This window comes from Pogona vitticeps, chromosome 14 (assembly GCF_051106095.1).
Source record: "Pogona vitticeps strain Pit_001003342236 chromosome 14, PviZW2.1, whole genome shotgun sequence".
Classification (NCBI taxonomy): domain Eukaryota; kingdom Metazoa; phylum Chordata; class Lepidosauria; order Squamata; family Agamidae; genus Pogona; species Pogona vitticeps.
In genome coordinates, this window is record NC_135796.1 from 3,269,753 (window position 1) to 3,284,300 (window position 14,548).

The 14,548-nt window shown below is 43.8% G+C and overlaps 1 protein-coding gene across 2 annotated transcripts in view; it reads left to right on the top strand.

Annotated features, from left to right (window-relative positions):
- Positions 1–4,155, top strand: part of THOC5 (THO complex subunit 5) — a 28,139-nt gene extending 23,984 nt beyond the window's left edge. For both annotated transcript variants that reach the window (XM_020800810.3, XM_020800812.3), the window contains 3 exons: positions 808–923; positions 1,548–1,738; positions 3,908–4,155. In XM_020800810.3, the coding sequence (XP_020656469.3) occupies positions 808–923; positions 1,548–1,738; positions 3,908–3,971 (371 nt within the window). In that variant the 3' untranslated portion in view covers positions 3,972–4,155. The remainder of the gene's footprint in view (positions 1–807; positions 924–1,547; positions 1,739–3,907) is intronic.
- The last annotated feature ends 10,393 nt before the right edge of the window (positions 4,156–14,548 follow it).

The following is a 14,548-nucleotide window of genomic DNA, read 5'->3' on the forward strand; positions in this document are numbered from 1 at the left end:
AGATGCCTGCCCCGTAGAGGTGGAAGCTCCCCCTGGAATGTGTGTTCAGTGATGGAGAGGAGAGGTCAAAAATGCCCATCCTCATGTCGCTCCTTGAATTTAGCATTTGGATCTTGATTTTTTTGTTGAAATAATATCCGCAGTGGCTGACAGTTGAATAAAACTGCACAGGGTCTTCAGAGAGAAGACTGGCCAATCAATCAATCAAATTACACATTTGTTCATACAGCAAATGTCTTCCAGAGTGCTTCACTCGCTACTGGCCTGCCCCTATTCGAGCTCAACAGGGGAGGTCTTTCTCCAGGCTCCTGGGGTGCGTTGTATGTCAACACGGGAGAGAGTCTTTGTGGTTCGGGGCATTCCATCCAGTGACTGTGTTCTTCCTGATGAGATGCAGTGTTGTAATTTCACCAAGTCATTTTAGTTGGATGGATTTGCTTTGGTTCTGTGTTGGGCTTTAGGTTTTTTTGTCTTTTACGACGATGGTGTGATAGTATTGTTTTTATTGCCTTTTAATTGTGTCTGTATGCCATCCTCAAATCCGCAAGGTTGAAGGGCATTGTTGAAGTGTTTTAATAAATTAAAACAGCGAAGCCAATAAAATACATTCATTTGCTGAGACATTATGAAAGGGAGCCTGCAAATTATTACCAGATGCGAATTGACTGGTTGTTATACTTTATTTAAGCCCTGGCTATCCATGGCAAAGGGCTAGTGACTGTCAGAGGAGGGGGGACCATGGACGAGTTAATTCCCCATGCATTCACCCAGTGCCGTTGATAGCATTCACTTCCTTTTATTCCATAGCCAAACTCCAGGCGGCAGTGGTGCTGAACCCGGGCTACTCGGCTATGCCTCCCATCTTCAGCCTGTGCCTGAACTGGAAAGGGGAGAAAACAAACAGCAATGATGATAATATCCGGGTAAGGCGCCAGGGCCCAAGCCTGGAGTGATGCAGGGCAGCTGTTTCTAACCATAGTCTGTGTCCTCTCTCTCTCTCTCTCTCTCTCTCTCTCTCTCTCTCTCTCTCCACCCCCAATCAAATGTAAGCTGTTTCCTTTTGAAGACTGTTGTCCCTATAAAATGGTGACGTGGCCTCTTGATGTGGTGCCCGCGCTTCCCGTCCTCAGTGTGACCCGCAATCCACTGGAAAGCCCTAGTGGCCCCTGTGGGAGGATAGTGGCTGCTGCCTAGTTCTTGAGAGTTCCACTGAGGCTTTTGCAGAAGACCTTCCTGGCAGATGGTGTCCTGTGGCTTTGATTTGATTCTTTCCCACTCTGCTGTCTTTCATGGCAACAAAATCAGGGCAGGGTCCCCTGTACCTGAACCCAGTTGTGTCCCTACAGGGTAGAGAGCTGGGCAGCTGGATTGTCCTGTCCTCCACTCCTTGAGATGGACATGCCTGCATGCCTATGGACATCTCGGAAATCTTTGTCTGAAAGAAAGGCATCTCAGAATAGGAGGCTAGGAAGGGAAGCCCAGAGAGCAACTGGTAGGAAGTCTCGTGGAATCTCACTTTCCTTCTCTTCCTCTTTCCTCCATCGTAGGCCATGGAGAGCGAGGTCAATGTCTACTACAAGGAGCTCTGTGGCCCCCAGCCGGGCTACCAGCTCCTAACCAACCAGCTGCAGCGCTTGTGTGTCGTTCTGGACGTCTACCTGGAAACAGAGTCCCATGACAACAGCGTGGAGGGACCCAAGGAATTTCCACAGGAGAAGATGTGTCTGCGCTTGGTCAGGTAGGAATCAGCAGGACTGCCTCTGTCTCATGCTGAGGTCCATTTTGAAAGCACAGCTGCCGGAGAGGGGGTGGGGGAAAAGGGCTTCCAGAAGATATACGAGCCAATCTGCAGATGAAAGAAATGTCTCCATGACAAGCAAACTCATGAGGTTTTGCATGCTGCCATCCAGATGATTTTGAAATCCTGAGAATGATAGTTTCTTACAACAGTACAATCTCCAGAAATCTCCAAAACTGCAGTCAGCCGCTGAGTGGGAGCGCGGGGGTAGTTCCCTGGTTTGCAAACTACAGCAAAGCCTCCTCCAAGCATAAAGATTCTAGATTGAATTTCTAAGTCACAGGGTGCATTCTGGCTTCAGGTGCTTCTGCAGTGGTTTACGAAGAGACAAGTGAAGTCATGGAGAAAATAGTTTTGTGATGGCCAGATGTAAAACCTTTAACAATTGGCATTCTGTGCATTGGATTTGCACAGAAAAATATTTATATTTGCTTATACTTCTGGATTAGCTATGCAGGCTGAGCTAAATCTGGATGTCCAGTTTCTCAACTTTCCACATCAACCACCGGCCTCCATTGTTTTTTGTTGCTCACATGTATGCGGGATGCTTTCTCTCATTGCAAAAGTAAAGGATTGTTGCTTAACGGGTGGAGTCTATGGTGTTTTGTGTGCAGACCAGTTACAGGGGGTCCCCAGCATTACCTAGGAAAAGATCCTTGTCTGAGAACTCTAGAAAGATGCTTCTGGTAAGCTTAGCTATTGCTGAGATGAGCTAAAACTCTGAGTCTCTTGAAGTCAGATCCCTTTGTTTTTAAAGCAAGTACATGCCTGCTTTCATCAAGACAATTGTGAGAAGCTGCAGTTTTTTTAACTGGCTGTGACCTACATAGGTAACTGTTTTCTCTCCTTCCCATTCCAGGTTTTTAGCATATGTTGTTCCTCCACTTATAATCCCTTCTCCCCTGTTGTCAAGCTCTTAACCTTATATAGGACATCCAATTCTTTTGCCTGCTAGTAAAAAACAAAACAGCACCTCATCTTCCCCTTCCTTCTTTGGGAAGAATTGGAGGCTGTGTGTCCTTCGGCATTTTTTCATTTTTTTGAACCCATTCTTTGGGGCTTGTCTCCCTCTTCACTTCCTTCCAGTGTGGAACCTTCTAATCTTAGACCCACTAGTGGACATTGTCATCTGTCGTGTGATGGGTGCTCCAGCTGGTATCTCTTGTCCTCTTCAAGAGAAGGCAGTGAGGGGACAAAGGGTACACCGTTCAGCAAAAACGGGCCTCTGGCATGCGATGCCTTTAACCAAAATGAGGGCTACGTGTGTAGAAGACTGGAGCCTGTGAGATCTGTGAACAGTGGATGTGACCAGTGAAGGATGGGATGTGTTTGGAAGGAAAGCAGCTTCTCATGGGCAGTTTCCAGATCCTATATTCAAGATTTTAAAGGGGACACTTTTTAGGGGTTTAAGAGAACCCACTTTTGAGGGTTATAGCAGGGTTGTTGTTTTTTTGTTTTGTTTTTTGCTGAAATCCCTTGCTTGCAAAAAGCATAGAGATGCAGCATTTTAGCCTTAATTGCTTTTTGCTTTCCCTGTTCGTAAGTGAAATGTTAGGCTGATTTCTTTAAGTTGACCATCGCTTGTAATTTTGATGCCTCCCCCTCCATCATCCTGACCCACTCCGCTTTTTGGCCGGAATCCCCTTGGTGTACATCTAAGCTCTGCACAGCTTTTGTTGTTGTTGTTTAGTCGTTTAGTCATGTCCGACTCTTCGTGACCCCATGGACCAGAGCAAGCTTACACCAGCTAATTGTGACTGACAAGGTGGTAGGTCACGTTTCAGTCATGTACCTGCTGGAACCTTCTCAGTGAGACCATGACCGTTTTTATGCAGCTCTTACATGACTCAAGAAAATTTCAGCCATTCAATAATGTTTTGGGTTGTACCTTTTGGATTTTTTGTATGTATTCAAGCTGGTCAAGACCTGTGGGATCTTCTGTAATGTAAATTCTTTGCGCTTCCTCTGTAGCACTGTGCTTTTAGAAAGGAACTAGTAAGCCTTTTTAGAAGGCTCTTAATTAGAAATCCTAGTGCAGCATTCACATATTTTTGAAACAGGGCGAAGGCTTTCCTGGGATGGCCTTAAAACACCTTTCTTCTGTCTTAGGGGACCCGGTCGGATGAAGCCATTCAAGTACAACCATCCTCAGGGCTTCTTCAGCCACCGTTGAGCCCTGCAGCTGAAATCCTCCAGACACCTCTTTCCAAGGAGAGAGAAGAACGATTTGCCGGCTGATGGATTTCCAGCCTCTTCCTGGCCAGACGAGGCCAGACCTTTCTGCTTCCCTGGTCCTTCCATTCCATTAGCTGTCATGTTATAGTGTTGTAATAATTAAAATTTAAGAAAGGACTGCACTTTGTAAATTGTGTGTAAAATACCATGTGTATCGTTTTCCCCTTCTGCAGTATATGCTGCCCAAACTAGCCCAGAGAGGAATTGCTGCTGATCCCCTGCAGCCCAAGCAGAAGAAGAGCTGGAATCTGGCCTCTTCATTTTTCACCATGGCTGACCAGGTGCTTCTGGGCCATCTGCAGGAACACAGCCTTTTTCTACTGTTGTATCATAACAAAGTGGTCCAGGAAGCACAATGAAGCCATTCCCAGGGAGCCCAAGGCTGAAGCAGGGGAGAAAGGCCTGGTTGGCAGATTTTGCTGGACTTCCAACTGTCAGTTTCACCGAGTGTAGCCCATGGGTGGGGGATTAGAGGAAATCGTAGCCAGTGCCATTGAGTGTTTGTGACTCCACGGTTGGTCGAGCCCATACTTTACAGCTGGAAGTCCATGGTTTAGTTCTTGTTGTCTCCCTGTCAGATACCCTAGAATGCTGCTACCAACATGTGCCAGCAATACTGGATTGGTTGGAATGGTGGTATAAGACGGCTTGCCCATGTTTTTGTTCAGCCCTGCCAGGCTTCCCTGAATTGATCTTGTCCTCTTTTAAAGACCTATACAGATCTTTTTACCTGCAAATTCCCTGGTTTAACTTTGTGCTGTGTTAAGAATATTCTTTTGTATGTTGTACATTTGGCGGGTGGGTTGTGGGAGTTACAGTCCCAAAGAAGTGACATCGGAGTTCTACCGACATCTCCCACTGGGTCATTTCTTTGGAATAAGAAAACAAGCTTTTGGTGTAAAGTTGTCTGTCTTCATTGCATGAGGTATGAGGTGCTGTCTGGAAAGAAGCTCTTGCTATTTCTAGCAGAACTTCCTATCCTCTTTGAACTTCAGAAGAAACAGCTACACCACTGAGCAGATCTTCGGATAATTAAAGATGGGAGATGTAAATCAGCCCTCCTAACAGAGTCTGATTTCTTCTCTGTTGTCCACCTTGAACGGCATTTTACAGTCTTGGGTCTAAAACTGTCAAGAGAGGGAAAGCTGCTAATCACACGGAACTGACTGCCTTTGTTCTCACCTTCCAAATGGACTTCACCGCTTCCTTTTTTTATTTTTTTGTTAATTCACTTGGAGCCCTTCCAGTGCATGGGAATGTGAGGAGTGAAGCCGTATTGCAGCTTCCATTTAGAAGCTATTTTTAGCCTGCTGTCTCTGATATTTCAGCAACCCCAGAGTGGAGCCTTGGAGGATGGGATGCTGGCAAAGCACAGACAAGGAAACAGGGAGAAGTGAGGTGGCTGAGGAGAGGGATCCAGGATGCTTTGGGAGATCAAAGAAATCTGCAGAAGCTAGACATCTGCAAGTGGTGAAAAAATATATAGCGAGGGTGCTCTGTGGTTATCGCTACTTTCACGGACTGTTTGAACAAGTAGTGGCAGCTGAACAGGGCACAACCTGACTCCAGTAGAGCTATGGGGCAAAAAAGACATTTATAGCAGTAGTTAGAGTCTATAGAGTCCCATCTCTTGCATGCTCACAATGCTTCTGAATAACAACACTGCCAGGAAGGCTACTTTTTACTCCTAGAGGTGGCATGACTCCCACGGCCAGCATATCTCACTGCTGCAGCCCTTGAAGCCATCCCAGCCTGGAAGGCCATCTCATTCTTTCCCCAGTAGAAACCAGCTCTGAAGTTCTTCCTGAAACAAGCTGTGGTGTAGTGGTAAGTTTTGAAGATGTTCTTCATGACAGTCTGCATAGCCACATACCCATAAGGAGAGTGCAAAAATCCAGGCAGCTAGGTGCCGCTATGCTAACAAATAAGGACCCGGTGTTTTGTAAGGTTAATGGCTCTTAATTGCCCAGGCAGGATCCTTCTGAACATGCCTGGAGAAGTTAGCAGTAAACCTTTCCCTACCCCTCATAGAGTTAGAGTTCACGGCATCAAAGCTCTTGGACTTTCTGACTAGTAGGGACTAGGAGACCCATCTGCCACTTCCTGTCAGACTTGCTTGTTCCCTCCACTTCTTTTAACAGGTTCCTTTTGCCAAAGAGAGAGACCAGGAGGCTTGGTAAGAACATGGGTCTACAATGCAGGAAAAGTGTAAGGCCAGTAGAGTAAGCCGCCTAGAGTGGTCGAAATGACTAGATAGGCGGGGTATGTATGTATGTATGTATGTATGTATGTATGTATGTATGTATGTATGTATGTATGTATGTATATGTATGTATAAATAAATAAATAAATAAATAAAGTAAGTAAGTAAGTAAGTAAGTAAGTAAGTAAGTGGGGGAAAGGAGCACCTCCTAACATGAGAAGAATTGATTTAGTAAAGGAAATCATAGACTTGTTTTTTTTAAGACCCGAGCAGTACTGTTAATGATTTCTTATTTTAATTATTTTTACCCCACCTTTCTCAAAAAAAAAAAAAAAAAAAAAAAAAACAATGCGGACCCAGGGCGGCTTACATCATTAAAAACACAATATTAAAAAGCTAAAACAGCAATTTATTCAAATATTAAAGAAGAATTAATAACATTATGGGTAAAATGTTCGGTAACAGCATGAGAAGCCCTTTGGGAGGTTCTTCCTTTAAAGGGTCACCATAAACTGGAAGGGACTTTAAACGTACACAACCACAACACACTGCAGGGCTGTTGTGCTCTCTTTGCCCAGCCCTGAGAGGTCTTCCCTGAGCTACAGGGAGCGCCGGTTGAGCTGCCCGCCATCTTGCGCTCCCATTTTCCAGCTGAGGCGCTTCCCTCAAGACACTGGCTTTCTAGAGCTACTTAAGAACCAACTTGGTCAAGTAGAGAAGGAGCCTGTGGAACTATCTGCCACTTTCCTCCTGGCTCCTTCATCTCCCTCCCTCCTGCCTTGCCGCAGACTGAAGTCCGTTTTGCTTTTCAGACGGTTTCTTTTGTTATTTTTTTTTAAAACAAATGCCATTGCTTCTGTGTTGTAAAGCTGCTCTGGGATGTTTGCCTGAAAAGTAACGCTGAAAACGGAAACAGAAGGAGTTCTCCGGCCGTGTCTCGCACCTGAAGAGTGGAATAGACTTGAACTGTATTGCTTGCACCTCAGTTTCTCACTCACTACACAGAGAGAAAAACAAGCTGTGAAGCTGAGATAATAACACTCCATTTCATGTCCTAAGCCATTCTCTCAGCCCCTGTCTGCTTCAGCTATGGGCAACCCTGGGAGAATCAAAATTATCCGTGTGCAGTTTGCCAGGCAGGTGATTTTTTTCTGAAATGCCTTAAAAAAAAAAAAATCAACAAAATTTCATGAAAACAGTCCGTCCAACCCCAGCTTTGGGGAAGTAGCCTCTTGGCAACCGATGGCCAGACAGAACTCTTCCTAGCCATTTTGGCACCTGAGGCAAATGCCACCACCTTCCTCCCGCTTCACCTTAAGGCACGAAAAAAGCCTTTGAAAAAGCACGTGAAGCTCCTCGAAGGAAGGGCTGGGAGGTGGCGGCGGTTATTTTCCTGAAATTCACCAGATTCGCTTCTCCTGCATTGGTGGAAGGCTGTGGCCTTGCACCTCCATCGTGGTTCTATCTCACCGATTTCCTGCGTTAGCAAGCTACTGTCTCTGTGTTTATTCCCTGCATCGTGGGGATATGTGCTCAAGTACTGCCACTGAGAGAAAACCCACCACTGCCCATAAATAGATCTTAGAATTGTGTATATACCCTTGGGATCATCCAGTCCAACCCCTGTCAAAGAGCCACCGTGGAGAATTCGAACTCCCAACCTCTGGCTCCGCAGCCGGAGACCTCCACCAGCAGTTCATATCATTATTAGTCTTCAAAGTGCCCCCTGCATTTTTTTTATGCTGTTTCGCTTTCGACTGGATCCGCCTAAAAGAGACTCTTCGATTCCTTCAGTTTGCCTCATCCCTTTTCTCCTCACGCTCAACGGCTTGGTTCCAGGCGGTTTCTACACCAAGGTCTGGAAACCACAATTCCTCCATGTTTTTAACCTAGAGAAGATTAAAAACCAGACTTGCGCTAAAAAAAAAACCCAACCCTGTCGGATTTTTGCATTGCCTGACACACAAACCCAACTCATTTAAATGACAAGGAAAAAAGCCATAATTCAGTCCTTTCGGAGCAGCCATTTTGTGAAGGGCAAAGCCTGGCCACCTCCTTAAGAACCTCTTAAGCCCTCATGTCCTGAGGTAATCTTAAAACCTCATCTTCCTTTTCAGCTTCCATTGGAGTTGCTTGTGAGGCCTTTGAAGCCGTTAAGAGGCAGATAGAGCTTTAAAGCTTCACATCCCGAAGAGCAATAATAAACAGAACTGGAAATGTACATTTTGGGCAAAAGAGCCATTTTGCCATAAGAGGTACCTGTATATCTGAATGGCCAGAACTCTAATGCAGACAATGGCGTTCTGAGACCTTTTGTTTTATGAAAGAGCTCATCCTCCAGCCATTATTTATTTGTTTGTTTGTTTGTTTGTTTTGTTTTGTTTTGTTTATTTATTTTGTTTATTTATTTATTTATTTATTTATGCATGCCCTGCCCATTTAGACCATGTCTACTCTGGGCGGCTTACAATAAAAATAGCATTTAAGCAATTAAAAATAAATAGATAGATAGATAGATAGATAGATAGATAGATAGATAGATAGATAGATAGATAGATAGATAGATAGATAGATAGATAGATAGATAGATAGATAGATAGATAGATAAATAAATAAATAAATAAATAAATAAGGGAGATAATGACACATCTTTTTTCTTTTTCTTTTTCTTTTTTTTGATTTTCTTTTCTTTTTTCTTTTTTTCTTTTTCTTTTCTTTTTTCTTTTGGCTTCTTGCTCAAACAATCCATCTTTGTGGTTTGTCTTCGATTCTTCCTGCTTCTTTCCTCCATTTCCCCCTTTCCTGTGTTCAAGGAGATAAACCTCGGTCTATTAAAGGAACATCAGTGTGGTATGTTTTCTCCGTGGAGGAAAAATGCTTTAAAAAAAAAATCATGCTGCCCGTCTGTGGAGAAGATCATCTCAAGATCACCTCATGAATATTTTGTGAATTTCGTTGTATGGTATACTGTGTATATACTTACAATGACAATAAATAAATTATATTATTATTATTCCAGAGGCATTCAGAGTTATATTCCAGTATATTCCAAAGAATATCAGGACAGAATGCAACATTCTCAAAAGCAGTGGTGATGGTGGCTGAATATGGATACCAAGCATATTCGGGGGGGGGGCAGGTCTTTAGGGCCCTGTATGTATCTTGGCCAGTAATTCTCAAACTGGGGTCCCCAGATGTTCTTGGACTGCAACTCCCAGAATTCCTGGCCAGCACAGCAAGGGGTGAAGGCTTCTGGGAATTGCAGTCTAAGAAAATCTGGGGACCTATTGGGAACCACTGATCAAGGCAAACTTCAATGACGTTGCCCAAAATCAGCAATGAGATCTATCCTCAGCTTGGTTTGCCCAGGTTGTCTCTTCACCAGTTTTGCTAACTTATGCCACTACATAATAAAATGTGACAAATCCTTTCCCTTCTTCCCAACACGCACACTGCCTAAGAAACAGGACAAAAAGCAGAGGGCTAAGAGAGAAAATTTCTTTACTGTGCTGAGGTCCCTCTAGTTAGCATCCACGTACGTGACAGAAAACTCTCAATAAAGAGTTATTTGAGAAATACTGGGATTGGTTTCTCATGCAGGAAAGGCTGGGTACCAAAGAAAGGGTGACAACATTTTGAAAACATCTTTGCAAAGCTTTGGATTTTTGGTAAAATTGCTCTAGCTGCGCAGCAGGAGTGGCGGGATTCAAAGAGCAAAATAGCTTCAAGATCCCCCCACAGTAGTCCACCCCTTTTCCCCCCTCTCATTAACTGACACAGTCTTGATAACTCACTCTGAGACATTAGTAGGAGAAAAAGTAAAAAAAAAATCTTTACTTACAATTGTAAACAGATCAAACAGCAAACTGACAAACACCACTGCTTGCAGAAGCAAGCTTCGACAGACTCAAGAAAGGGAAAAGGAACTCTCAGTAGAGAGCCAGGGTTGTCTTTGAATTCTATGGGGGGGGGCTATTGGTTAGTGCTGGAAACATTGACAGTCACCATAACCCAGAAAGCTCCCTCCCAGCCGCACTTTTCCCAGGTAGCATACAAGTTTGTATAAATTCCAACAGACTTCAAGTGGCAAACTCTTCACACTAAATTCATTGCTTCTGCTCATCTTGTATTCTCATCAGCATGTGATTTAGGCCTTGACTACAGCCTACGGCTTCTGCGTTGATGCTACTTCCTCACCAGACGTCCCTTTGCAACTCCCTAATTTTGCTCCCTTTCTCTGTTTTCCAGCATTGCGCACAGCCGTCTGGCCCTCTACTTCCTGCCCGACCCAGAAGAACCTCCTCTGGCTTGGAAACTGCAAAAGGAAACCTGCTTTGCTTACCGAAGATACTTTGCATGTAAGTATACTGGCTCTTGGTTTTAAATGGTTGAATTTGTTGATGTGCTACAGGTATCCTCTACCTGCCCTTCCAGCCACCTGTCTCCTCCAGGAAGCTCACTGCTCTATGAATGAGGACCTTGATCCCCAAGCTTTCAGACCCGTTGCCTGTCCTTGGCTGTGGTTTAAGAGCGGTTGGCATGCTGATTCTCTGGCTTTAAAGACACCTGAGACATGTCACTGACCATGAAGCTTGGAAAGTGCTGGGGAATCAGTCATGTGGCTTTGAGTAGCTTTGTGCATCTGGCCTTGGACCTCTGCTGAGTTCCAAAAAAGCTGGCCCTGATGCATTGTGCAGGGATGGTTTGTTGGTGCTGTGGCCTTGCAGAACCTTCTCCAGATGGTCCCACTTTGAAAAAGCACTTTTTGGAAAGATCCATGGTCTTGTCCAGCTTATGCTCCCATTAAGCCCATCGCTCCTTGATCGCAGGATCTCACCCTACTTGTCTGGAGCCATGGTTTTATAGAAGTCCATAGAGCTGATACTGTGGGTTTGTGTAGATGTTGGTTGACATGCTAGTCTGGAAGCTTTGGAGAATCTGGTGCCACTGACCCAGTTGGTCTGGGAAATGCTGTGGAGCTGGTATTGTAGCACTATTGGAAGTTTATAATGGGGTGGCTTTGGAGTACTCTCAAGAGTTTGTAGGATTGACAGTGTGCTGGTAGAAAAAATATAAGGGCTCCATGACACTTACATGGAGTGATTTTCAGATAGATTGTTATGCATTACTGCTGCGACTGGATTTTTAGTACTCCTTGTGTTTTCCATTTTTGTGCTATCCATTTCTCAGAGTGACATTTAAAACATTTTTGTATACTTATTGATATTTGCCTTAATATTGCCTGTTAAGGATGTAAGATGACTCTTTATTCCTTGCTTGTAGTTTTAAAATATTGTATTTTAATGATGTTAACCACCATTGTATACTTGTTGTTTTCAGCTTTAAATGTGTTTTTTCATTGTTGTAAGCCGCCTCAGGTCCTCATTAAGGAGAAAGGCAGGGTAAAAAAAATATGGTAGAATGAATGAATGAATGAATGAATGAATGAATGAATGAATGAATGAATGAATGAGAGACCCAGCCTTCTTTTCCAGTTAGGCAATCTTCTCTTGCAGCAGAAAAGCTGGGCTTGTTCTGCTTATCTGTGTGTATTTTTAAAAGAAGAAAATAAAATAGTGGGGATAAACCTGTGAGTTTCATCTATAGGGCCCCCAGGCTTTGAGTATTTGACTCTTAAAATGTTAGGTCTGGATCCCTGTCAAATTAAGCACACAGGTGTTGATTTAAGGCTACGATCTCTCCCCTTCTGAAGGGCTTCTCATCCTTAACACCTTCAGAGCACTCTCCTTGTCAGGAACTGCTGTCGGTGTTACATTTGCAAAAGGGGAACAAGAATTTCTTTTTCTTGTTTTGAAAGGATTTACCGAAATTCACAGACCACCTGTCTTCCTTAACCTGACACTTGATTCTTTTAATTTCGAATGATTGGACCTGGAAATCTTCTGTAAGAAAAGCAGGGAACGGTGACCATTTTGTGAGGTCTTCAAAATGATACTGTGTGTACGTGTGGGGTGTTGTGTGTGTTTGGGTGTGTGTGACTTGGACTGAGAGAATAGGAGCCCGAAGGTCTTGCCACCTTCTTTTCCAATAATTCTCATATAGAGCTAATTAGCCTTGCTTTTTTGATGTAGGCCCTCCAATTTCATTTCCAATTTCTGTGGCTGCTGAGAATGCTTGGAATTAGTTCCAGTTAATTAAGATTTAATCAACCGTGGTAGACTTTTACTCTGCTGCACCCCCTTTTATTTCTCCCTGGTCTTTGTCATGAAAGTATGAGATCAGTACAATTTCTCCTCTCTCTCTCTCTCTCGCTCGCTCTCTTGCTCTGTGTGTGTGTGTGTGTGTGTGTCTCTCTGTGTGTGTGTGTGTGTATACATACATACATACATACATACATACATACATACATACATACATACATACATACATACATACATACATACATACATACATACATACATACATGTACACACACACACACACACACACACACACAGAGCCAGGGCTGGATGGAAATGTCAAGACTCCATAACTCTCATGAGCACACTGGTTTCCCAAACGGAGTGTGGGGCTATGAAATTCCAAGAGGCATGAGCCTAGGATTTGCCTAACGATTTAAATTTTAAAAAAATGCTTTATTCTCAGATGTCTGGCCGTAACATCAGTTTAAAATAACGTTCCAAGTTTTAAATGACATTTAAAAAAACTTAAATTGCAAGTTTATTTTGTTGTGGTTGTTCAAAAGGGATTGGATCATGGAGGTGGGAAGGCATGGGGGGTTTCTCCAAAATCAGAAAGGGGGTGTGGTGTCAAAAGTTTGTGTACCTTGTTTCGAGCCAAGCTTTCCCCTTTGCTGCACCTAAGTTATACTAAATTGTACAGTTATGACTACCTATCATGTTACTTTTGAAATGTAACTTAGTTGCACCCTTTGTACTCAGAAGTAATTAGTTCTATGTAGCTATGTTACATGGAGCTAGTGACTTCTGTGGGGAAGAGAACAGGCCAAAAGGAGTCAGCCATGACAGATGATTCTCTCTTCTTTGGAAGCCTTTGTCCAGAGCAGGAGAAATGGCCTTTGCTCCAGGTCTGTCCATCCGTCTGTCCAGCTCAGAATGGTTTGATTCTTCCGAGGGGCTCTCCGAAGTCTAAGGCAGAGGAGCGCTCCACTCCCCTACCCTGTTATCTGATCTGCTTTTAGGATGGAGGTAGCAGGGAAGTCTGTCAAGCTACACTGGGGAGGGATGGACAAAGCGGTACTGAAACCATCCACAAGTAAGCCATCTCAAGGATGGAGACTGGTCTGGTTGCTTTGGCGGATGACCTTCTGCCAGGACAGAGTAATTGTGTCCTTGTTGGTTCTGCTGGGCCTCTCAATGGCTTTTGATCCAAGTGGGCCCAAGCTATCTCAAGGAACGTATCTTCCTTTAGGAGCCTGCTTAGCTCTCTTAAGATCACCAGGAGGGGCCTTTCCCTCAGTCCCACCACCTTCACACGTGTCGTTGGTGGGGACACAGGACACAGGGCCTTCTCTGTGGCTCCTCCTTTAGACTCTGGAACTCCCTCCCACACTAGAGGTCAGACTGGCCCCATCGTTACTGTCCTTCTGCAAGCAATCAAAGACCCCTTTCTCCAGTCAGGCTTTTTCTTAGAGGCTGACTGTCTAAAGCAGCCATTCTCAACCCTTATTTATTTATTTATTTATTTATTTATTTATTTATTTATTTATTTGGTTGGTTGGTTGGTTGGTTGGTTGGTTGGTTGGTTGGTTGGTTGGTTGGTTGGTTGGTTGGTTGGTTAGTTAGTTATGTTAGTTATGTTAGTTATGTTAGCTAGTTAGCTAGTTAGCTAGTTAGCTAGTCACGGCCCTTTTAGGAGCTCATCTCAGGTTTCAAGGCCCCTGTCAAACAAAAATACAACAGGAACAGTTATATTTCAGAAACTTCTCACAGTTTTCAGTTTGTGGCCCCCTTCAAGCGTGCCAGGGTCCTTCAGGGGAAAATGTTTAGTCTAGAAGACAATAAATAGGATGGCTTATATTTTGTTGCTTCTAAACCTGTTTTAGTAATGATTTCACCGAACATTTTTTAAATTTTCTTTAATAATTTTCTACTGTTAATTTTTAATATTGTAAACTGTAAGCTACCTTGGGTCCTTGTTAAGGAGGAAGGTGGGGTAAAATATTTTAAATAAAATTAGGATGATGCCTACTAGACTATGGCTGTTCAGACTGTGGATGCAAAGGCTCTAAAACAGCTTGGAAAAATTACCTCTTCAGACTACAACCCCCATGTGGCTACGATAGCTAGGGAATGGGGTGGGGGCTTATAGTCCAAAAAGGGAGTAATTTG